The sequence below is a fragment of the Rhopalosiphum padi genome, chromosome 3, assembly GCF_020882245.1.
Source record: "Rhopalosiphum padi isolate XX-2018 chromosome 3, ASM2088224v1, whole genome shotgun sequence".
In the NCBI taxonomy this organism is placed as follows: Eukaryota; Metazoa; Arthropoda; class Insecta; order Hemiptera; family Aphididae; genus Rhopalosiphum; species Rhopalosiphum padi.
This window is the reverse complement of record NC_083599.1, coordinates 42,636,429-42,660,554: the sequence shown is the minus strand read 5'-3', so window position 1 is coordinate 42,660,554 and position 24,126 is coordinate 42,636,429. Positions and strand designations below refer to the sequence as shown.

Sequence of the window (24,126 nt, the reverse complement as noted above, 5' to 3'; positions counted from 1 at the left end):
AAAAATTCACGTTTTAAACTGTTTGTAAAGCGCTAGGTTATCGAAAAATTCTCCAATCATTATATATATTTAACTGATTAAATTTTTTCAGATGGCAATACAGCAGATGTGTCAAGGAATGCTGAGACATTTATTCATATTCATACAACTTTGGGAGAGTATGAACATCCAATGTTGAAAATGAACTAAAAGATACTGATTATAAAGAATTTATGCAATGTACATGGAATGGTTATTGGCTGTTATTGATAAAAAAATAATAGCATTGTATCTAAAAGTTACTCATTTGCAATTAATTTTTAAGATATGAAATATTATATAACACCAATTACGTTACGTTATTGTAATAATAATTGTACCACCATAAACGTCACTACAATAATTGTCACATTGAAATTATTGTAATTATCACTTAAAAAAAGTAGACAAAAATAACGAATAATATAGGTAGCGCTAGATACATAATTTTCCCCCCCACCAAACAACAAGACACTACTAAACATTTGGCGGCCTGGTAATATGGGTCTCTTATCCAGTTCATTATATCTTAGTCCGCAGTCAGTGCTTAACGCCCATTAACCCATCGGAATTCTTGTAGTTTAGCAACAGCAATTTGGCATAACCGCGCAAGACTAATTTCGAATCTATTTCAAAATTTTACCTCGTTCATTCGAATAACAGTTTATTTTTCTCTTCTCCGCCCACCAGTTGACGTAAAGGACACGATATGATGAAGATTGTCTACGGAGTTTTCTTCATCGTTATATTCATCCACCTCGGTGAGTACCTCTGAATAGTTAGTATAGATGTAAAGTATATTAAATATTAATCATAAATAAAAATTACCACATGTTTATCTGTACGGGTATCAATAATTTGTTGCTGTATTTTTAAATACGTAGCTGGGTACTGCATAAGTTGGTATATTAGGTATAAGAAATTTAACGGGCAGTGTTAAAAAATTATAAAACTATTGATTTCCTTGTAGGTAGGTAGATAGGTAAATAATTATTGATTTATATGTAATTATTTTGTTTAAGATAACCAAATAATAATGATCACAAGCTTCGCAAGTAACAATATAACAATAAATAATAATATTATTATTTAATGCGCTTTATCAGGTATATTTAATTAATACATACCTTCTAAGTTACGGACGACTTCAGAGGTAAAAACTTCGCAATGATTAATGATTAACAAATGCGTTATTAATTATTATGCTAACTATTGGAAACAGCTATTTGTTAAAAAAAAAGAAAAGCTTATTGTGGAATGTGTCACTTGAAAAATTGTCTAATTTTTAATCAATCCAATCATTTCATATCTGAAAATCAAATCTCAGGTATCTATTATGTTGAAATAACTATTCGCGTAGGTCGATCGCAATTTGCGTATACAGTGAAGAAGAGTTTAGTAAATTGCGCCCGGCATTCTTTAGGTACATTAATTTGCATTCATAGTATCCAAGTGGCCTTGATTTTATATACTGTTGTACATTACTTCGGTGTGAAAACCAATGCTTTAATGTTTATGATTAATATTATGAAGGTAACCAGTATAACCGGTGGCTGCGAATTTGAATACCTAAAATTTTAAACACGTTAAATTGATGAATCATTAGTTACCTAATATATATAATATATAAAAAAAAACCATTTATGACAAATAAAAAGAAACTTCCTTTTTTATATTTTGTATAGTTTGAAAATAATATTATTTAATGTGCAGTTTACTGCATAATATGGATCTTACCCGTTTATGTACGGTTAATATTTAAAAACAAGCATTTCATTTCTATGACAGTATCTCGGCGAATTACTTTAAGCTCATCGTTTGTTATCTTACAACTATTTATCAACTAGGTAATTTTAAGACTAATTAGAGTGAATGTCTGTGTAGTGAATATCACACTCTCTACCAGTTTTCAGTTTAATAATTTTACAATACCTAGTAATATAACCGTACGTACAACTTACAAAATAAAATATTATAGATCAGGCACTACTTTCGTTACTTAAATACAAAATGAACAAGTTTTTATTGTTTATTTGTTATTGTATAATGTAATTAGTTACGAATACGTTACTTTTTAACAAATTTATGTTTGAACTTCTACTTGGAAATCATACTTATGGAATACAAAATAATCAACACACGTACGTGTCATAACGTGTTTGATTTTCAACATTAAATGTAACAACACTTTTAAACTTTATTATGTCTATTTAATACAGTATAAAGGGTATAGCTTAGGTATTAAAACATATTATAAATTGGGATGTTGAAAATCAAATTATAAATTCTAAAATTTAAATTTAAATTTTAGCCTATCCTCAGAGTACACAAACAGCTGTAAAAGATATTGGTGGAACTATAGAAATGAATTGTTCAGTTTTCAATGCTAGCAGATTTCCTGTTGCATGGCTTAAATTTGAAAAAGAAGATCCTAGTAAAACTGTTGTTCTATCAATTGGTAATAATCTTATTGTTAGAGATTCAAGATTTTCATTAGTAGTTTTCATTGGAACCGAAAGCAGTAGTCGAACATTTAAGGTATGTAGTTAGATATATATATATTTTTTAAACCTACCAGCTCTATTTACATGATTTATTTTTTCTAACGAATTTGGAATTGATTTATTTTCCAGATTACGAATATACATAATAACGATGTAGCTTTATATCGCTGTGTAGTGATGTGTGATGATGTCGACGGCGACACCAATACATCTGCAGATGTTCGGTTAGAAGTCAATCGGCCCCCGGTAATTTTAAAATTGTCTTCGTCTTCCACCATAATGATCGCGAGAGAAGGTCTACCCTCGAGACTAGAATGTTATGCTGACGGATTTCCTAAACCAAGGGTTTCCTGGAGTCGACAATATAATGGAATTTTAACTACGGGAGGGCAGTTTTATAGGTATCTCAACGGAGAAGAAGAGGCAAAATTTTTTTTAATTGAATATACAGATTAAATATTTACATAAATAAATACAAATTTCGTTTTTTCAGAGGCAATGTCTTACACTTTCGTAATGTAACAAAAGACGACCGTGGAATTTATCTCTGCGATGCGGTGAATAGTGTTGGCAAAGGTGTACGGCACATTGTCGACTTTCGTGTAGAATTTGCCCCAGTCATAACGGCTTCGAAAATCATGTATACTCATAGTGATCCTTCGAAGCAAGACATGGATGTCCAATGTCTTGTAGAAGCTTATCCAGCTCCGAAAATTGATTGGCTATATAATGGAGTTATACTAATCGGCGATAACAACAAAAGGTATACTAAACCGTTTGACTGGGTACTTGAAAACTTTTGTATTGTTACGTCGACATTTATTGTGGGTTATTTTTAAGATTCAGAATTATGGAAAAGGCCACTGAACACCAGCTTACCTTTTCGTCTTTAAATTTTCTCAAAATTGATTATGATCGATACGGCAAGTACTCATGTAAAGCTCGGAACACAATCGGTACAGCTGAAGTCACAGTTATTGGTAAATATTGTTTCCATTAACATATGAAATGGATAAATGTTAAACATGCTTATCTTGATATATGAATGTAGACAAGATAAAAAATAATATAAATTAGATAAATGTTTTGTGTTTAGTCGTCGGTGTATAAATAAAATATTTCTCCAACCAAATTGCAAGATTCCACTTGATTTTCATTTAACAGTGAGTTCCGATAATGTGATCACATTGGAACCGGTAGGTAGGTCGTTTAGTTTCTATTAATCGGTAGCATTCCACAAATATCTCTATCTTTATACATTTATACGTTCGGGTAATTAAAACAACATTAAGAATACATTTAATACCGGGAAAAAAAACTATCAATTTTAGATTAGACTTGTGAATGTCTTGTAAATTTTCATATTATAGCCTGAAACTGAAAATGTATTTTGTGCACATTTTATTCTGACTTATCCAACTGTTTGCGCACGGCACATACACTGATTAGTGTTTAGTTCGAAAATGAAATCGGTTATTTTATAAAGTAATTATAGATTAGAACACTCCAATAAGCGGCTAATTTTATAAACCATTGCTCATATTATTTAGTAGAACTCATCGTACTATTTAATACCAAATGTACACGGTTATTTTACTATATTTTAATAAGTTTACATTTTTCGAAAAATCTATCCGGTATAACTGACAAACGTTGATTTCTTATAAAATAAATAGGTAATACTAATTAATGTTTTCTCATTCTAATCGATATAATAAAATATACTTGTGACTATTTATTTGATGTTTACAATTACATGGTATGTGCCCCAACTTGATTTATAATATTGAGTTTTATTGTTAAACTGTGAACATACCTAATTTAACTATTATTATTCGTTTATTTTACAGAAACACCGTGCCAAAACCCAAAGTGTGATACAAAACGCAATCGTCCGGAGCATATACCCAATTTCTATGGTTTACCTTTTGAATAATTATACTTCGCAATAATTATAATAATATATATAATATAATATATTTACATTATTTTTAATAATATTAAATTTTAGAGATAATGAATTCTAATAATGTCAATTTAAATGGTATAATTTGTATAATTATCTCTCGGCAGGCCAAACATTTGGGTACTAAATGAGGTTATTTAGATATAAATAATTGTCTGGTGTAAACCACATTTTAATTTACACAAATAAAAGTTACACATTTTTTATGATATTATAATGCTATTTACTACAATTCATCGTACATTAAATGTCGCCTATAATCAGTGATAATGGCCAACTTGTGGAGCATTTTCATCAGCTCTACTGTTCAATTATTACACAGGCCGGTATATGCTAACAATTTATTGTACTTGGTGCGTACCCAAGAAATTTTATTTGAGTAGTATTTTCATATCATTAAAATAATATAGACGGCGTGTGATGGTACTACTAGCTCTCTGTCATAACAGCGCGGGCCCTAGAAATTATTTCAGTTTCACTTGTATGTATTTAGTCCTTCTAAAAAATTTGAATTCAACAACTTTTCACACTTCATTTTTTTATCTAGTTTCTTACTTTTATTTTCTAAGTGCTCTACGTTTTTATGCTGTACACAATTTTTTTTGTCCATTGAAACCATATACCACCCCGTTTACTTTTCTTTCAATGGGCCATTAAAAATTGTTTGCCTTCCAAAACTGACACAAGATATAAAGCAACAGCATGAACAATGTCAAACATGTCATCTAAAGTGTATTTTTTAAATTAATTTATTTGTCTTTTTGATTTTTTTTTCTCTCAACAACTGCCAAGTACTTTGAATATGTATATATATATATTTTTTTTTTTTTTTTTTTTTTTTTTTTTTTAGTTGACATATGACAATCTAATTTTTTTGGTATTTTTTACTTTTCCCAATAAACAATACATTCTTTTTATATTGTCGTCACGTAAAACCGTATCAACATTGCTATCCCAAGTTTTCATAACCACCGGATTAGACAAAACTCTTTTCAATGTTTTAACAGAGAATGTAAAAACTTTCAAAGAACAAAAAATATTGTATTTGATGGAGTGGGCCTAGAACCACAGTTATAGTACGAAGACAACGTTGGCTGCATTGTTGGATTTGAGGATAATGGATTAGACCATATCCAACGTTTTGATGATTATAGCTTAGTATTTATGATAAAAGGTATAACAAAAAAAAAATCAAACAACCTATTTCATATACTTTTTGTGAAAGCTCAACAAAACGATATGACTTGGCGAATCAAATTAAAAATATAGGTACCTACTAAAAGGCAGTGCATTCGAATGGCCTTTTTAAGTTGCTGGTACCAACTTTATGTGATCAAGGTACTACAGACACAGCTAGCTGCTATTAATGCATAAATCAATGAAACAAAAGCGTTCTATTTGCGCCAAAATAAATATTACACTGACAAGTTTTATGAAATTGATTGTGGTGTAGAACGAATTAAGGTTGTTCACTTTTATGATTCTCCACATCTCTTAAAAGGTATTCGTAACAACATTTTAAATATTTATTTTGTAGTTTTGAAATATTGTCCGTTAAAGTAACATTTACCATTTTGCCTGCTCAGTATAAACCATCATAAAGCTTTTTGAGATTTCATTTAAACTATGAAATATGATTTTTATATCATAATTTTGACAAATTACATTTAGAAACATAACGAAAATATTAAAATTATTATTATAGTTGTACAGTTAAAATTGAAAAACTCAAAATTTTCATATATAAGAATAATATAATGACAAATGTTATTATAACATAACAGTGTGGGTGTATTTCATGGAGGATAATATTCAGTTATTACTAAAAATAAGCATAAATAATTAAAACAACGGAATTAGAAAATCTGTAACAACAACGTTGACTTCAATATTAACTAAAAATTATTGTGGCACACAAATTAATCGGTATCAATTGGAGAACATATTAAATAGGCACTATAAATCATAAATAAGTAAACTCGTATGTTAAAATTAAATTTGTCTGTTTTGCTTTGCAATTAATTTTTAAGATATGAAATATTATATAACACCAATTACGTTACGTTATTGTAATAATAATTGTACCACCATAAACGTCACTACAATAATTGTCACATTGAAATTATTGTAATTATCACTTAAAAAAAGTAGACAAAAATAACGAATAATATAGGTAGCGCTAGATACATAATTTTCCCCCCCACCAAACAACAAGACACTACTAAACATTTGGCGGCCTGGTAATATGGGTCTCTTATCCAGTTCATTATATCTTAGTCCGCAGTCAGTGCTTAACGCCCATTAACCCATCGGAATTCTTGTAGTTTAGCAACAGCAATTTGGCATAACCGCGCAAGACTAATTTCGAATCTATTTCAAAATTTTACCTCGTTCATTCGAATAACAGTTTATTTTTCTCTTCTCCGCCCACCAGTTGACGTAAAGGACACGATATGATGAAGATTGTCTACGGAGTTTTCTTCATCGTTATATTCATCCACCTCGGTGAGTACCTCTGAATAGTTAGTATAGATGTAAAGTATATTAAATATTAATCATAAATAAAAATTACCACATGTTTATCTGTACGGGTATCAATAATTTGTTGCTGTATTTTTAAATACGTAGCTGGGTACTGCATAAGTTGGTATATTAGGTATAAGAAATTTAACGGGCAGTGTTAAAAAATTATAAAACTATTGATTTCCTTGTAGGTAGGTAGATAGGTAAATAATTATTGATTTATATGTAATTATTTTGTTTAAGATAACCAAATAATAATGATCACAAGCTTCGCAAGTAACAATATAACAATAAATAATAATATTATTATTTAATGCGCTTTATCAGGTATATTTAATTAATACATACCTTCTAAGTTACGGACGACTTCAGAGGTAAAAACTTCGCAATGATTAATGATTAACAAATGCGTTATTAATTATTATGCTAACTATTGGAAACAGCTATTTGTTAAAAAAAAAGAAAAGCTTATTGTGGAATGTGTCACTTGAAAAATTGTCTAATTTTTAATCAATCCAATCATTTTATATCTGAAAATCAAATCTCAGGTATCTATTATGTTGAAATAACTATTCGCGTAGGTCGATCGCAATTTGCGTATACAGTGAAGAAGAGTTTAGTAAATTGCGCCCGGCATTCTTTAGGTACATTAATTTGCATTCATAGTATCCAAGTGGCCTTGATTTTATATACTGTTGTACATTACTTCGGTGTGAAAACCAATGCTTTAATGTTTATGATTAATATTATGAAGGTAACCAGTATAACCGGTGGCTGCGAATTTGAATACCTAAAATTTTAAACACGTTAAATTGATGAATCATTAGTTACCTAATATATATAATATATAAAAAAAAACCATTTATGACAAATAAAAAGAAACTTCCTTTTTTATATTTTGTATAGTTTGAAAATAATATTATTTAATGTGCAGTTTACTGCATAATATGGATCTTACCCGTTTATGTACGGTTAATATTTAAAAACAAGCATTTCATTTCTATGACAGTATCTCGGCGAATTACTTTAAGCTCATCGTTTGTTATCTTACAACTATTTATCAACTAGGTAATTTTAAGACTAATTAGAGTGAATGTCTGTGTAGTGAATATCACACTCTCTACCAGTTTTCAGTTTAATAATTTTACAATACCTAGTAATATAACCGTACGTACAACTTACAAAATAAAATATTATAGATCAGGCACTACTTTCGTTACTTAAATACAAAATGAACAAGTTTTTATTGTTTATTTGTTATTGTATAATGTAATTAGTTACGAATACGTTACTTTTTAACAAATTTATGTTTGAACTTCTACTTGGAAATCATACTTATGGAATACAAAATAATCAACACACGTACGTGTCATAACGTGTTTGATTTTCAACATTAAATGTAACAACACTTTTAAACTTTATTATGTCTATTTAATACAGTATAAAGGGTATAGCTTAGGTATTAAAACATATTATAAATTGGGATGTTGAAAATCAAATTATAAATTCTAAAATTTAAATTTAAATTTTAGCCTATCCTCAGAGTACACAAACAGCTGTAAAAGATATTGGTGGAACTATAGAAATGAATTGTTCAGTTTTCAATGCTAGCAGATTTCCTGTTGCATGGCTTAAATTTGAAAAAGAAGATCCTAGTAAAACTGTTGTTCTATCAATTGGTAATAATCTTATTGTTAGAGATTCAAGATTTTCATTAGTAGTTTTCATTGGAACCGAAAGCAGTAGTCGAACATTTAAGGTATGTAGTTAGATATATATATATTTTTTAAACCTACCAGCTCTATTTACATGATTTATTTTTTCTAACGAATTTGGAATTGATTTATTTTCCAGATTACGAATATACATAATAACGATGTAGCTTTATATCGCTGTGTAGTGATGTGTGATGATGTCGACGGCGACACCAATACATCTGCAGATGTTCGGTTAGAAGTCAATCGGCCCCCGGTAATTTTAAAATTGTCTTCGTCTTCCACCATAATGATCGCGAGAGAAGGTCTACCCTCGAGACTAGAATGTTATGCTGACGGATTTCCTAAACCAAGGGTTTCCTGGAGTCGACAATATAATGGAATTTTAACTACGGGAGGGCAGTTTTATAGGTATCTCAACGGAGAAGAAGAGGCAAAATTTTTTTTAATTGAATATACAGATTAAATATTTACATAAATAAATACAAATTTCGTTTTTTCAGAGGCAATGTCTTACACTTTCGTAATGTAACAAAAGACGACCGTGGAATTTATCTCTGCGATGCGGTGAATAGTGTTGGCAAAGGTGTACGGCACATTGTCGACTTTCGTGTAGAATTTGCCCCAGTCATAACGGCTTCGAAAATCATGTATACTCATAGTGATCCTTCGAAGCAAGACATGGATGTCCAATGTCTTGTAGAAGCTTATCCAGCTCCGAAAATTGATTGGCTATATAATGGAGTTATACTAATCGGCGATAACAACAAAAGGTATACTAAACCGTTTGACTGGGTACTTGAAAACTTTTGTATTGTTACGTCGACATTTATTGTGGGTTATTTTTAAGATTCAGAATTATGGAAAAGGCCACTGAACACCAGCTTACCTTTTCGTCTTTAAATTTTCTCAAAATTGATTATGATCGATACGGCAAGTACTCATGTAAAGCTCGGAACACAATCGGTACAGCTGAAGTCACAGTTATTGGTAAATATTGTTTCCATTAACATATGAAATGGATAAATGTTAAACATGCTTATCTTGATATATGAATGTAGACAAGATAAAAAATAATATAAATTAGATAAATGTTTTGTGTTTAGTCGTCGGTGTATAAATAAAATATTTCTCCAACCAAATTGCAAGATTCCACTTGATTTTCATTTAACAGTGAGTTCCGATAATGTGATCACATTGGAACCGGTAGGTAGGTCGTTTAGTTTCTATTAATCGGTAGCATTCCACAAATATCTCTATCTTTATACATTTATACGTTCGGGTAATTAAAACAACATTAAGAATACATTTAATACCGGGAAAAAAAACTATCAATTTTAGATTAGACTTGTGAATGTCTTGTAAATTTTCATATTATAGCCTGAAACTGAAAACGTATTTTGTGCACATTTTATTCTGACTTATCCAACTGTTTGCGCACGGCACATACACTGATTAGTGTTTAGTTCGAAAATGAAATCGGTTATTTTATAAAGTAATTATAGATTAGAACACTCCAATAAGCGGCTAATTTTATAAACCATTGCTCATATTATTTAGTAGAACTCATCGTACTATTTAATACCAAATGTACACGGTTATTTTACTATATTTTAATAAGTTTACATTTTTCGAAAAATCTATCCGGTATAACTGACAAACGTTGATTTCTTATAAAATAAATAGGTAATACTAATTAATGTTTTCTCATTCTAATCGATATAATAAAATATACTTGTGACTATTTATTTGATGTTTACAATTACATGGTATGTGCCCCAACTTGATTTATAATATTGAGTTTTATTGTTAAACTGTGAACATACCTAATTTAACTATTATTATTCGTTTATTTTACAGAAACACCGTGCCAAAACCCAAAGTGTGATACAAAACGCAATCGTCCGGAGCATATACCCAATTTCTATGGTTTACCTTTTGAATAATTATACTTCGCAATAATTATAATAATATATATAATATAATATATTTACATTATTTTTAATAATATTAAATTTTAGAGATAATGAATTCTAATAATGTCAATTTAAATGGTATAATTTGTATAATTATCTCTCGGCAGGCCAAACATTTGGGTACTAAATGAGGTTATTTAGATATAAATAATTGTCTGGTGTAAACCACATTTTAATTTACACAAATAAAAGTTACACATTTTTTATGATATTATAATGCTATTTACTACAATTCATCGTACATTAAATGTCGCCTATAATCAGTGATAATGGCCATCATTTTCATCAGCTCTACTGTTCAATTATTACACAGGCCGGTATATGCTAACAATTTATTGTACTTGGTGCGTACCCAAGAAATTTTATTTGAGTAGTATTTTCATATCATTAAAATAATATAGACGGCGTGTGATGGTACTACTAGCTCTCTGTCATAACAGCGCGGGCCCTAGAAATTATTTCAGTTTCACTTGTATGTATTTAGTCCTTCTAAAAAATTTGAATTCAACAACTTTTCACACTTCATTTTTTTATCTAGTTTCTTACTTTTATTTTCTAAGTGCTCTACGTTTTTATGCTGTACACAATTTTTTTTGTCCATTGAAACCATATACCACCCCGTTTACTTTTCTTTCAATGGGCCATTAAAAATTGTTTGCCTTCCAAAACTGACACAAGATATAAAGCAACAGCATGAACAATGTCAAACATGTCATCTAAAGTGTATTTTTTAAATTAATTTATTTGTCTTTTTGATTTTTTTTTCTCTCAACAATTGCCAAGTACTTTGAAGAATATGTATATATATATATTTTTTTTTTTTTTTTTTTTTTTTTTTTTTTTAGTTGACATATGACAATCTAATTTTTTTGGTATTTTTTACTTTTCCCAATAAACAATACATTTTTTTTATATTGTCGTCACGTAAAACCGTATCAACATTGCTATCCCAAGTTTTCATAACCACCGGATTAGACAAAACTCTTTTCAATGTTTTAACAGAGAATGTAAAAACTTTCAAAGAACAAAAAATATTGTATTTGATGGAGTGGGCCTAGAACCACAGTTATAGTACGAAGACAACGTTAGCTGCATTGTTGGATTTGAGGATAATGGATTAGACCATATCCAACGTTTTGATGATTATAGCTTAGTATTTATGATAAAAGAAATAACAAAAAAAAAATCAAACAACCTATTTCATATACTTTTTGTGAAAGCTCAACAAAACGATATGACTTGGCGAATCAAATTAAAAATATAGGTACCTACTAAAAGGCAGTGCATTCGAATGGCCTTTTTAAGTTGCTGGGTACCAACTTTATGTGATCAAGGTACTACAGACACAGCTAGCTGCTATTAATGCATAAATCAATGAAACAAAAGCGTTCTATTTGCGCCAAAATAAATATTACACTGACAAGTTTTATGAAATTGATTGTGGTGTAGAACGAATTAAGGTTGTTCACTTTTATGATTCTCCACATCTCTTAAAAGGTATTCGTAACAACATTTTAAATATTTATTTTGTAGTTTTGAAATATTGTCCGTTAAAGTAACATTTACCATTTTACCTGCTCAGTATAAACCATCATAAAGCTTTTTGAGATTTCATTTAAACTATGAAATATGATTTTTATATCATAATTTTGACAAATAACATTTAGAAACATAACGAAAATATTAAAATTATTATTATAGTTGTACAGTTAAAATTGAAAAACTCAAAATTTTCATATATAAGAATAATATAATGACAAATGTTATTATAACATAACAGTGTGGGTGTATTTCATGGAGGATAATATTCAGTTATTACTAAAAATAAGCATAAATAATTAAAACAACGGAATTAGAAAATCTGTAACAACAACGTTGACTTCAATATTAACTAAAAATTATTGTGGCACACAAATTAATCGGTATCAATTGGAGAACATATTAAATAGGCACTATAAATCATAAATAAGTAAACTCGTATGTTAAAATTAAATTTGTCTGTTTTGCTTTGCAATTAATTTTTAAGATATGAAATATTATATAACACCAATTACGTTACGTTATTGTAATAATAATTGTACCACCATAAACGTCACTACAATAATTGTCACATTGAAATTATTGTAATTATCACTTAAAAAAAGTAGACAAAAATAACGAATAATATAGGTAGCGCTAGATACATAATTTTCCCCCCCACCAAACAACAAGACACTACTAAACATTTGGCGGCCTGGTAATATGGGTCTCTTATCCAGTTCATTATATCTTAGTCTGCAGTCAGTGCTTAACGCCCATTAACCCATCGGAATTCTTGTAGTTTAGCAACAGCAATTTGGCATAACCGCGCAAGACTAATTTCGAATCTATTTCAAAATTTTACCTCGTTCATTCGAATAACAGTTTATTTTTCTCTTCTCCGCCCACCAGTTGACGTAAAGGACACGATATGATGAAGATTGTCTACGGAGTTTTCTTCGTCGTTATATTCATCCACCTCGGTGAGTACCTCTGAATAGTTAGTATAGATGTAAAGTATATTAAATATTAATCATAAATAAAAATTACCACATGTTTATCTGTACGGGTATCAATAATTTGTTGCTGTATTTTTAAATACGTAGCTGGGTACTGCATAAGTTGGTATATTAGGTATAAGAAATTTAACGGGCAGTGTTAAAAAATTATAAAACTATTGATTTCCTTGTAGGTAGGTAGATAGGTAAATAATTATTGATTTATTTGTAATTATTTTGTTTAAGATAACCAAATAATAATGATCACAAGCTTCGCAAGTAACAATATAACAATAAATAATAATATTATTATTTAATGCGCTTTATCAGGTATATTTAATTAATACATACCTTCTAAGTTACGGACGACTTCAGAGGTAAAAACTTCGCAATGATTAATGATTAACAAGTGCGTTATTAATTATTATGCTAACTATTGGAAACAGCTATTTGTTAAAAAAAAAGAAAAGCTTATTGTGGAATGTGTCACTTGAAAAATTGTCTAATTTTTAATCAATCCAATCATTTTATATCTGAAAATCAAATCTCAGGTATCTATTATGTTGAAATAACTATTCGCGTAGGTCGATCGCAATTTGCGTATACAGTGAAGAAGAGTTTAGTAAATTGCGCCCGGCATTCTTTAGGTACATTAATTTGCATTCATAGTATCCAAGTGGCCTTGATTTTATATACTGTTGTACATTACTTCGGTGTGGAAAACCAATGCTTTAATGTTTATGATTAATATTATGAAGGTAACCAGTATAACCGGTGGCTGCGAATTTGAATACCTAAAATTTTAAACACGTTAAATTGATGAATCATTAGTTACCTAATATATATAATATATAAAAAAAAACCATTTATGACAAATAAAAAGAAACTTCCTTTTTTATATTTTGTATAGTTTGAAAATAATATTATTTAATGTGCAGTTTACTGCATAATATGGATCTTACCCGTTTATGTACGGTTAATATTTAAAAACAAGCATTTCATTTCTATGACAGTATCTCGGCGAATTGCTTTAAGCTCATCGTTTGTTATCTTACAACTATTTATCAACTAGGTAATTTTAAGACTAATTAGAGTGAATGTCTGTGTAGTGAATATCACACTCTCTACCAGTTTTCAGTTTAATAATTTTACAATACCTAGTAATATAACCGTACGTACAACTTACAAAATAAAATATTATAGATCAGGCACTACTTTCGTTACTTAAATACAAAATGAACAAGTTTTTATTGTTTATTTGTTATTGTATAATGTAATTAGTTACGAATACGTTACTTTTTAACAAATGTATGTTTGAACTTCTACTTGGAAATCATACTTATGGAATACAAAATAATCAACACACGTACGTGTCATAACGTGTTTGATTTTCAACATTAAATGTAACAACACTTTTAAACTTTATTATGTCTATTTAATACAGTATAAAGGGTATAGCTTAGGTATTAAAACATATTATAAATTGGGATGTTGAAAATCAAATTATAAATTCTAAAATTTAAATTTAAATTTTAGCCTATCCTCAGAGTACACAAACAGCTGTAAAAGATATTGGTGGAACTATAGAAATGAATTGTTCAGTTTTCAATGCTAGCAGATTTCCTGTTGCATGGCTTAAATTTGAAAAAGAAGATCCTAGTAAAACTGTTGTTCTATCAATTGGTAATAATCTTATTGTTAGAGATTCAAGATTTTCATTAGTAGTTTTCATTGGAACCGAAAGCAGTAGTCGAACATTTAAGGTATGTAGTTAGATATATATATATTTTTTAAACCTACCAGCTCTATTTACATGATTTATTTTTTCTAACGAATTTGGAATTGATTTATTTTCCAGATTACGAATATACATAATAACGATGTAGCTTTATATCGCTGTGTAGTGATGTGTGATGATGTCGACGGCGACACCAATACATCTGCAGATGTTCGGTTAGAAGTCAATCGGCCCCCGGTAATTTTAAAATTGTCTTCGTCTTCCACCATAATGATCGCGAGAGAAGGTCTACCCTCGAGACTAGAATGTTATGCTGACGGATTTCCTAAACCAAGGGTTTCCTGGAGTCGACAATATAATGGAATTTTAACTACGGGAGGGCAGTTTTATAGGTATCTCAACGGAGAAGAAGAGGCAAAATTTTTTTTAATTGAATATACAGATTAAATATTTACATAAATAAATACAAATTTCGTTTTTTCAGAGGCAATGTCTTACACTTTCGTAATGTAACAAAAGACGACCGTGGAATTTATCTCTGCGATGCGGTGAATAGTGTTGGCAAAGGTGTACGGCACATTGTCGACTTTCGTGTAGAATTTGCCCCAGTCATAACGGCTTCGAAAATCATGTATACTCATAGTGATCCTTCGAAGCAAGACATGGATGTCCAATGTCTTGTAGAAGCTTATCCAGCTCCGAAAATTGATTGGCTATATAATGGAGTTATACTAATCGGCGATAACAACAAAAGGTATACTAAACCGTTTGACTGGGTACTTGAAAACTTTTGTATTGTTACGTCGACATTTATTGTGGGTTATTTTTAAGATTCAGAATTATGGAAAAGGCCACTGAACACCAGCTTACCTTTTCGTCTTTAAATTTTCTCAAAATTGATTATGATCGATACGGCAAGTACTCATGTAAAGCTCGGAACACAATCGGTACAGCTGAAGTCACAGTTATTGGTAAATATTGTTTCCATTAACATATGAAATGGATAAATGTTAAACATGCTTATCTTGATATATGAATGTAGACAAGATAAAAAATAATATAAATTAGATAAATGTTTTGTGTTTAGTCGTCGGTGTATAAATAAAATATTTCTCCAACCAAATTGCAAGATTCCACTTGATTTTCATTTAACAGTGAGTTCCGATAATGTGATCACATTGGAACCGGTAGGTAGGTCGTTTAGTTTCTATTAATCGGTAGCATTCCACAAATATCTCTATCTTTATACATTTATACGTTCGGGTAATTAAAACAACATTAAGAATACATTTAATACCGGGAAAAAAAACTATCAATTTTAGATTAGACTTGTGAATGTCTTGTAAATTTTCATATTATAGCCTGAAACTGAAAACGTATTTTGTGCACATTTTATTCTGACTTATCCAACTGTTTGCGCACGGCACATACACTGATTAGTGTTTAGTTCGAAAATGAAATCGGTTATTTTATAAAGTAATTATAGATTAGAACACTCCAATAAGCGGCTAATTTTATAAACCATTGCTCATATTATTTAGTAGAACTCATCGTACTATTTAATACCAAATGTACACGGTTATTTTACTATATTTTAATAAGTTTACATTTTTCGAAAAATCTATCCGGTATAACTGACAAACGTTGATTTCTTATAAAATAAATAGGTAATACTAATTAATGTTTTCTCATTCTAATCGATATAATAAAATATACTTGTGACTATTTATTTGATGTTTACAATTACATGGTATGTGCCCCAACTTGATTTATAATATTGAGTTTTATTGTTAAACTGTGAACATACCTAATTTAACTATTATTATTCGTTTATTTTACAGAAACACCGTGCCAAAACCCAAAGTGTGATACAAAACGCAATCGTCCGGAGCATATACCCAATTTCTATGGTTTACCTTTTGAATAATTATACTTCGCAATAATTATAATAATATATATAATATAATATATTTACATTATTTTTAATAATATTAAATTTTAGAGATAATGAATTCTAATAATGTCAATTTAAATGGTATAATTTGTATAATTATCTCTCGGCAGGCCAAACATTTGGGTACTAAATGAGGTTATTTAGATATAAATAATTGTCTGGTGTAAACCACATTTTAATTTACACAAATAAAAGTTACACATTTTTTATGATATTATAATGCTATTTACTACAATTCATCGTACATTAAATGTCGCCTATAATCAGTGATAATGGCCAACTTGTGGAGCATTTTCATCAGCTCTACTGTTCAATTATTACACAGGCCGGTATATGCTAACAATTTATTGTACTTGGTGCGTACCCAAGAAATTTTATTTGAGTAGTATTTTCATATCATTAAAATAATATAGACGGCGTGTGATGGTACTACTAGCTCTCTGTCATAACAGCGCGGGCCCTAGAAATTATTTCAGTTTCACTTGTATGTATTTAGTCCTTCTAAAAAATTTGAATTCAACAACTTTTCACACTTCATTTTTTTATCTAGTTTCTTACTTTTATTTTCTAAGTGCTCTACGTTTTTATGCTGTACACAATTTTTTTTGTCCATTGAAACCATATACCACCCCGTTTACTTTTCTTTCAATGGGCCATTAAAAATTGTTTGCCTTCCAAAACTGACACAAGATATAAAGCAACAGCATGAACAATGTCAAACATGTCATCTAAAGTGTATTTTTTAAATTAATTTATTTGTCTTTTTGATTTTTTTTTCTCTCAACAATTGCCAAGTACTTTGAAGAATATGTATATATATATATTTTTTTTTTTTTTTTTTTTTTTTTTTTTTTTTTAGTTGACATATGACAATCTAATTTTTTTGGTATTTTTTACTTTTCCCAATAAACAATACATTTTTTTTATATTGTCGTCACGTAAAACCGTATCAACATTGCTATCCCAAGTTTTCATAACCACCGGATTAGACAAAACTCTTTTCAATGTTTTAACAGAGAATGTAAAAACTTTCAAAGAACAAAAAATATTGTATTTGATGGAGTGGGCCTAGAACCACAGTTATAGTACGAAGACAACGTTAGCTGCATTGTTGGATTTGAGGATAATGGATTAGACCATATCCAACGTTTTGATGATTATAGCTTAGTATTTATGATAAAAGAAATAACAAAAAAAAAATCAAACAACCTATTTCATATACTTTTTGTGAAAGCTCAACAAAACGATATGACTTGGCGAATCAAATTAAAAATATAGGTACCTACTAAAAGGCAGTGCATTCGAATGGCCTTTTTAAGTTGCTGGTACCAACTTTATGTGATCAAGGTACTACAGACACAGCTAGCTGCTATTAATGCATAAATCAATGAAACAAAAGCGTTCTATTTGCGCCAAAATAAATATTACACTGACAAGTTTTATGAAATTGATTGTGGTGTAGAACGAATTAAGGTTGTTCACTTTTATGATTCTCCACATCTCTTAAAAGGTATTCGTAACAACATTTTAAATATTTATTTTGTAGTTTTGAAATATTGTCCGTTAAAGTAACATTTACCATTTTACCTGCTCAGTATAAACCATCATAAAGCTTTTTGAGATTTCATTTAAACTATGAAATATGATTTTTATATCATAATTTTGACAAATAACATTTAGAAACATAACGAAAATATTAAAATTATTATTATAGTTGTACAGTTAAAATTGAAAAACTCAAAATTTTCATATATAAGAATAATATAATGACAAATGTTATTATAACATAACAGTGTGGGTGTATTTCATGGAGGATAATATTCAGTTATTACTAAAAATAAGCATAAATAATTAAAACAACGGAATTAGAAAATCTGTAACAACAACGTTGACTTCAATATTAACTAAAAATTATTGTGGCACACAAATTAATCGGTATCAATTGGAGAACATATTAAATAGGCACTATAAATCATAAATAAGTAAACTCGTATGTTAAAATTAAATTTGTCTGTTTTGCTTTGCAATTAATTTTTAAGATATGAAATATTATATAACACCAATTACGTTACGTTATTGTAATAATAATTGTACCACCATAAACGTCACTACAATAATTGTCACATTGAAATTATTGTAATTATCACTTAAAAAAAGTAGACAAAAATAACGAATAATATAGGTAGCGCTAGATACATAATTTTCCCCCCCACCAAACAACAAGACACTACTAAACATTTGGCGGCCTGGTAATATGGGTCTCTTATCCAGTTCATTATATCTTAGTCTGCAGTCAGTGCTTAACGCCCATTAACCCATCGGAATTCTTGTAGTTTAGCAACAGCAATTTGGCATAACCGCGCAAGACTAATTTCGAATCTATTTCAAAATTTTACCTCGTTCATTCGAATAACAGTTTATTTTTCTCTTCTCCGCCCACCAGTTGACGTAAAGGACACGATATGATGAAGATTGTCTACGGAGTTTTCTTCGTCGTTATATTCATCCACCTCGGTGAGTACCTCTGAATAGTTAGTATAGATGTAAAGTATATTAAATATTAATCATAAATAAAAATTACCACATGTTTATCTGTACGGGTATCAATAATTTGTTGCTGTATTTTTAAATACGTAGCTGGGTACTGCATAAGTTGGTATATTAGGTATAAGAAATTTAACGGGCAGTGTTAAAAAATTATAAAACTATTGATTTCCTTGTAGGTAGGTAGATAGGTAAATAATTATTGATTTATTTGTAATTATTTTGTTTAAGATAACCAAATAATAATGATCACAAGCTTCGCAAGTAACAATATAACAATAAATAATAATATTATTATTTAATGCGCTTTATCAGGTATATTTAATTAATACATACCTTCTAAGTTACGGACGACTTCAGAGGTAAAAACTTCGCAATGATTAATGATTAACAAGTGCGTTATTAATTATTATGCTAACTATTGGAAACAGCTATTTGTTAAAAAAAAAGAAAAGCTTATTGTGGAATGTGTCACTTGAAAAATTGTCTAATTTTTAATCAATCCAATCATTTTATATCTGAAAATCAAATCTCAGGTATCTATTATGTTGAAATAACTATTCGCGTAGGTCGATCGCAATTTGCGTATACAGTGAAGAAGAGTTTAGTAAATTGCGCCCGGCATTCTTTAGGTACATTAATTTGCATTCATAGTATCCAAGTGGCCTTGATTTTATATACTGTTGTACATTACTTCGGTGTGAAAACCAATGCTTTAATGTTTATGATTAATATTATGAAGGTAACCAGTATAACCGGTGGCTGCGAATTTGAATACCTAAAATTTTAAACACGTTAAATTGATGAATCATTAGTTACCTAATATATATAATATATAAAAAAAAACCATTTATGACAAATAAAAAGAAACTTCCTTTTTTATATTTTGTATAGTTTGAAAATAATATTATTTAATGTGCAGTTTACTGCATAATATGGATCTTACCCGTTTATGTACGGTTAATATTTAAAAACAAGCATTTCATTTCTATGACAGTATCTCGGCGAATTGCTTTAAGCTCATCGTTTGTTATCTTACAACTATTTATCAACTAGGTAATTTTAAGACTAATTAGAGTGAATGTCTGTGTAGTGAATATCACACTCTCTACCAGTTTTCAGTTTAATAATTTTACAATACCTAGTAATATAACCGTACGTACAACTTACAAAATAAAATATTATAGATCAGGCACTACTTTCGTTACTTAAATACAAAATGAACAAGTTTTTATTGTTTATTTGTTATTGTATAATGTAATTAGTTACGAATACGTTACTTTTTAACAAATGTATGTTTGAACTTCTACTTGGAAATCATACTTATGGAATACAAAATAATCAACACACGTACGTGTCATAACGTGTTTGATTTTCAACATTAAATGTAACAACACTTTTAAACTTTATTATGTCTATTTAATACAGTATAAAGGGTATAGCTTAGGTATTAAAACATATTATAAATTGGGATGTTGAAAATCAAATTATAAATTCTAAAATTTAAATTTAAATTTTAGCCTATCCTCAGAGTACACAAACAGCTGTAAAAGATATTGGTGGAACTATAGAAATGAATTGTTCAGTTTTCAATGCTAGCAGATTTCCTGTTGCATGGCTTAAATTTGAAAAAGAAGATCCTAGTAAAACTGTTGTTCTATCAATTGGTAATAATCTTATTGTTAGAGATTCAAGATTTTCATTAGTAGTTTTCATTGGAACCGAAAGCAGTAGTCGAACATTTAAGGTATGTAGTTAGATATATATATATTTTTTAAACCTACCAGCTCTATTTACATGATTTATTTTTTCTAACGAATTTGGAATTGATTTATTTTCCAGATTACGAATATACATAATAACGATGTAGCTTTATATCGCTGTGTAGTGATGTGTGATGATGTCGACGGCGACACCAATACATCTGCAGATGTTCGGTTAGAAGTCAATCGGCCCCCGGTAATTTTAAAATTGTCTTCGTCTTCCACCATAATGATCGCGAGAGAAGGTCTACCCTCGAGACTAGAATGTTATGCTGACGGATTTCCTAAACCAAGGGTTTCCTGGAGTCGACAATATAATGGAATTTTAACTACGGGAGGGCAGTTTTATAGGTATCTCAACGGAGAAGAAGAGGCAAAATTTTTTTTAATTGAATATACAGATTAAATATTTACATAAATAAATACAAATTTCGTTTTTTCAGAGGCAATGTCTTACACTTTCGTAATGTAACAAAAGACGACCGTGGAATTTATCTCTGCGATGCGGTGAATAGTGTTGGCAAAGGTGTACGGCACATTGTCGACTTTCGTGTAGAATTTGCCCCAGTCATAACGGCTTCGAAAATCATGTATACTCATAGTGATCCTTCGAAGCAAGACATGGATGTCCAATGTCTTGTAGAAGCTTATCCAGCTCCGAAAATTGATTGGCTATATAATGGAGTTATACTAATCGGCGATAACAACAAAAGGTATACTAAACCGTTTGACTGGGTACTTGAAAACTTTTGTATTGTTACGTCGACATTTATTGTGGGTTATTTTTAAGATTCAGAATTATGGAAAAGGCCACTGAACACCAGCTTACCTTTTCGTCTTTAAATTTTCTCAAAATTGATTATGATCGATACGGCAAGTACTCATGTAAAGCTCGGAACACAATCGGTACAGCTGAAGTCACAGTTATTGGTAAATATTGTTTCCATTAACATATGAAATGGATAAATGTTAAACATGCTTATCTTGATATATGAATGTAGACAAGATAAAAAATAATATAAATTAGATAAATGTTTTGTGTTTAGTCGTCGGTGTATAAATAAAATATTTCTCCAACCAAATTGCAAGATTCCACTTGATTTTCATTTAACAGTGAGTTCCGATAATGTGATCACATTGGAACCGGTAGGTAGGTCGTTTAGTTTCTATTAATCGGTAGCATTCCACAAATATCTCTATCTTTATACATTTATACGTTCGGGTAATTAAAACAACATTAAGAATACATTTAATACCGGGAAAAAAAACTATCAATTTTAGATTAGACTTGTGAATGTCTTGTAAATTTTCATATTATAGCCTGAAACTGAAAACGTATTTTGTGCACATTTTATTCTGACTTATCCAACTGTTTGCGCACGGCACATACACTGATTAGTGTTTAGTTCGAAAATGAAATCGGTTATTTTATAAAGTAATTATAGATTAGAACACTCCAATAAGCGGCTAATTTTATAAACCATTGCTCATATTATTTAGTAGAACTCATCGTACTATTTAATACCAAATGTACACGGTTATTTTACTATATTTTAATAAGTTTACATTTTTCGAAAAATCTATCCGGTATAACTGACAAACGTTGATTTCTTATAAAATAAATAGGTAATACTAATTAATGTTTTCTCATTCTAATCGATATAATAAAATATACTTGTGACTATTTATTTGATGTTTACAATTACATGGTATGTGCCCCAACTTGATTTATAATATTGAGTTTTATTGTTAAACTGTGAACATACCTAATTTAACTATTATTATTCGTTTATTTTACAGAAACACCGTGCCAAAACCCAAAGTGTGATACAAAACGCAATCGTCCGGAGCATATACCCAATTTCTATGGTTTACCTTTTGAATAATTATACTTCGCAATAATTATAATAATATATATAATATAATATATTTACATTATTTTTAATAATATTAAATTTTAGAGATAATGAATTCTAATAATGTCAATTTAAATGGTATAATTTGTATAATTATCTCTCGGCAGGCCAAACATTTGGGTACTAAATGAGGTTATTTAGATATAAATAATTGTCTGGTGTAAACCACATTTTAATTTACACAAATAAAAGTTACACATTTTTTATGATATTATAATGCTATTTACTACAATTCATCGTACATTAAATGTCGCCTATAATCAGTGATAATGGCCAACTTGTGGAGCATTTTCATCAGCTCTACTGTTCAATTATTACACAGGCCGGTATATGCTAACAATTTATTGTACTTGGTGCGTACCCAAGAAATTTTATTTGAGTAGTATTTTCATATCATTAAAATAATATAGACGGCGTGTGATGGTACTACTAGCTCTCTGTCATAACAGCGCGGGCCCTAGAAATTATTTCAGTTTCACTTGTATGTATTTAGTCCTTCTAAAAAATTTGAATTCAACAACTTTTCACACTTCATTTTTTTATCTAGTTTCTTACTTTTATTTTCTAAGTGCTCTACGTTTTTATGCTGTACACAATTTTTTTTGTCCATTGAAACCATATACCACCCCGTTTACTATTCTTTCAATGGGCCATTAAAAATTGTTTGCCTTCCAAAACTGACACAAGATATAAAGCAACAGCATGAACAATGTCAAACATGTCATCTAAAGTGTATTTTTTAAATTAATTTATTTGTCTTTTTGATTTTTTTTTCTCTCAACAATTGCCAAGTACTTTGAAGAATATGTATATATATATATTTTTTTTTTTTTTTTTTTTTTTTTTTTTTTTTAGTTGACATATGACAATCTAATTTTTTTGGTATTTTTTACTTTTCCCAATAAACAATACATTTTTTTTATATTGTCGTCACGTAAAACCGTATCAACATTGCTATCCCAAGTTTTCATAACCACCGGATTAGACAAAACT

General features: G+C 29.4%; 8 protein-coding genes and 1 long non-coding RNA gene across 21 annotated transcripts in view; 8 read left to right on the top strand and 1 right to left on the bottom strand.

Annotated features, from left to right (window-relative positions):
* Positions 1–24,126, bottom strand: part of LOC132926935 (uncharacterized) — a 405,462-nt gene that overhangs the window by 189,522 nt on the left and 191,814 nt on the right. The window lies entirely within an intron of this gene.
* On the top strand, positions 2,277–3,023 carry LOC132927302 (lachesin-like). Its single transcript, XM_060991814.1, has 2 exons — positions 2,277–2,556; positions 2,652–3,023. Exons 1-2 carry the CDS (start codon positions 2,383–2,385, stop codon positions 2,976–2,978), a joined length of 501 nt encoding a protein of 166 aa, XP_060847797.1. The 5' UTR covers positions 2,277–2,382; the 3' UTR covers positions 2,979–3,023.
* On the top strand, positions 3,016–4,973 carry LOC132927303 (lachesin-like). The gene is made up of 3 exons (XM_060991815.1): positions 3,016–3,285; positions 3,363–3,502; positions 4,373–4,973. The coding sequence occupies exons 1-3, from the start codon at positions 3,161–3,163 to the stop codon at positions 4,456–4,458; spliced, it is 351 nt and encodes a 116-aa protein (XP_060847798.1). The 5' UTR covers positions 3,016–3,160; the 3' UTR covers positions 4,459–4,973.
* On the top strand, positions 8,491–9,237 carry LOC132927811 (lachesin-like). The gene is made up of 2 exons (XM_060992399.1): positions 8,491–8,770; positions 8,866–9,237. The coding sequence occupies exons 1-2, from the start codon at positions 8,597–8,599 to the stop codon at positions 9,190–9,192; spliced, it is 501 nt and encodes a 166-aa protein (XP_060848382.1). The 5' UTR covers positions 8,491–8,596; the 3' UTR covers positions 9,193–9,237.
* On the top strand, positions 9,230–10,799 carry LOC132927812 (lachesin-like). The gene is made up of 3 exons (XM_060992400.1): positions 9,230–9,499; positions 9,577–9,716; positions 10,587–10,799. Exons 1-3 carry the CDS (start codon positions 9,375–9,377, stop codon positions 10,670–10,672), a joined length of 351 nt encoding a protein of 116 aa, XP_060848383.1. The 5' UTR covers positions 9,230–9,374; the 3' UTR covers positions 10,673–10,799.
* Positions 14,702–15,448, top strand: LOC132927267 (lachesin-like). The gene is made up of 2 exons (XM_060991768.1): positions 14,702–14,981; positions 15,077–15,448. Exons 1-2 carry the CDS (start codon positions 14,808–14,810, stop codon positions 15,401–15,403), a joined length of 501 nt encoding a protein of 166 aa, XP_060847751.1. The 5' UTR covers positions 14,702–14,807; the 3' UTR covers positions 15,404–15,448.
* On the top strand, positions 15,441–17,398 carry LOC132927268 (lachesin-like). Its single transcript, XM_060991769.1, has 3 exons — positions 15,441–15,710; positions 15,788–15,927; positions 16,798–17,398. The coding sequence occupies exons 1-3, from the start codon at positions 15,586–15,588 to the stop codon at positions 16,881–16,883; spliced, it is 351 nt and encodes a 116-aa protein (XP_060847752.1). The 5' UTR covers positions 15,441–15,585; the 3' UTR covers positions 16,884–17,398.
* LOC132927407 (lachesin-like) lies at positions 20,922–21,668 on the top strand. Its single transcript, XM_060991926.1, has 2 exons — positions 20,922–21,201; positions 21,297–21,668. The coding sequence occupies exons 1-2, from the start codon at positions 21,028–21,030 to the stop codon at positions 21,621–21,623; spliced, it is 501 nt and encodes a 166-aa protein (XP_060847909.1). The 5' UTR covers positions 20,922–21,027; the 3' UTR covers positions 21,624–21,668.
* Positions 21,661–23,735, top strand: LOC132927408 (lachesin-like). The gene is made up of 3 exons (XM_060991927.1): positions 21,661–21,930; positions 22,008–22,147; positions 23,018–23,735. The coding sequence occupies exons 1-3, from the start codon at positions 21,806–21,808 to the stop codon at positions 23,101–23,103; spliced, it is 351 nt and encodes a 116-aa protein (XP_060847910.1). The 5' UTR covers positions 21,661–21,805; the 3' UTR covers positions 23,104–23,735.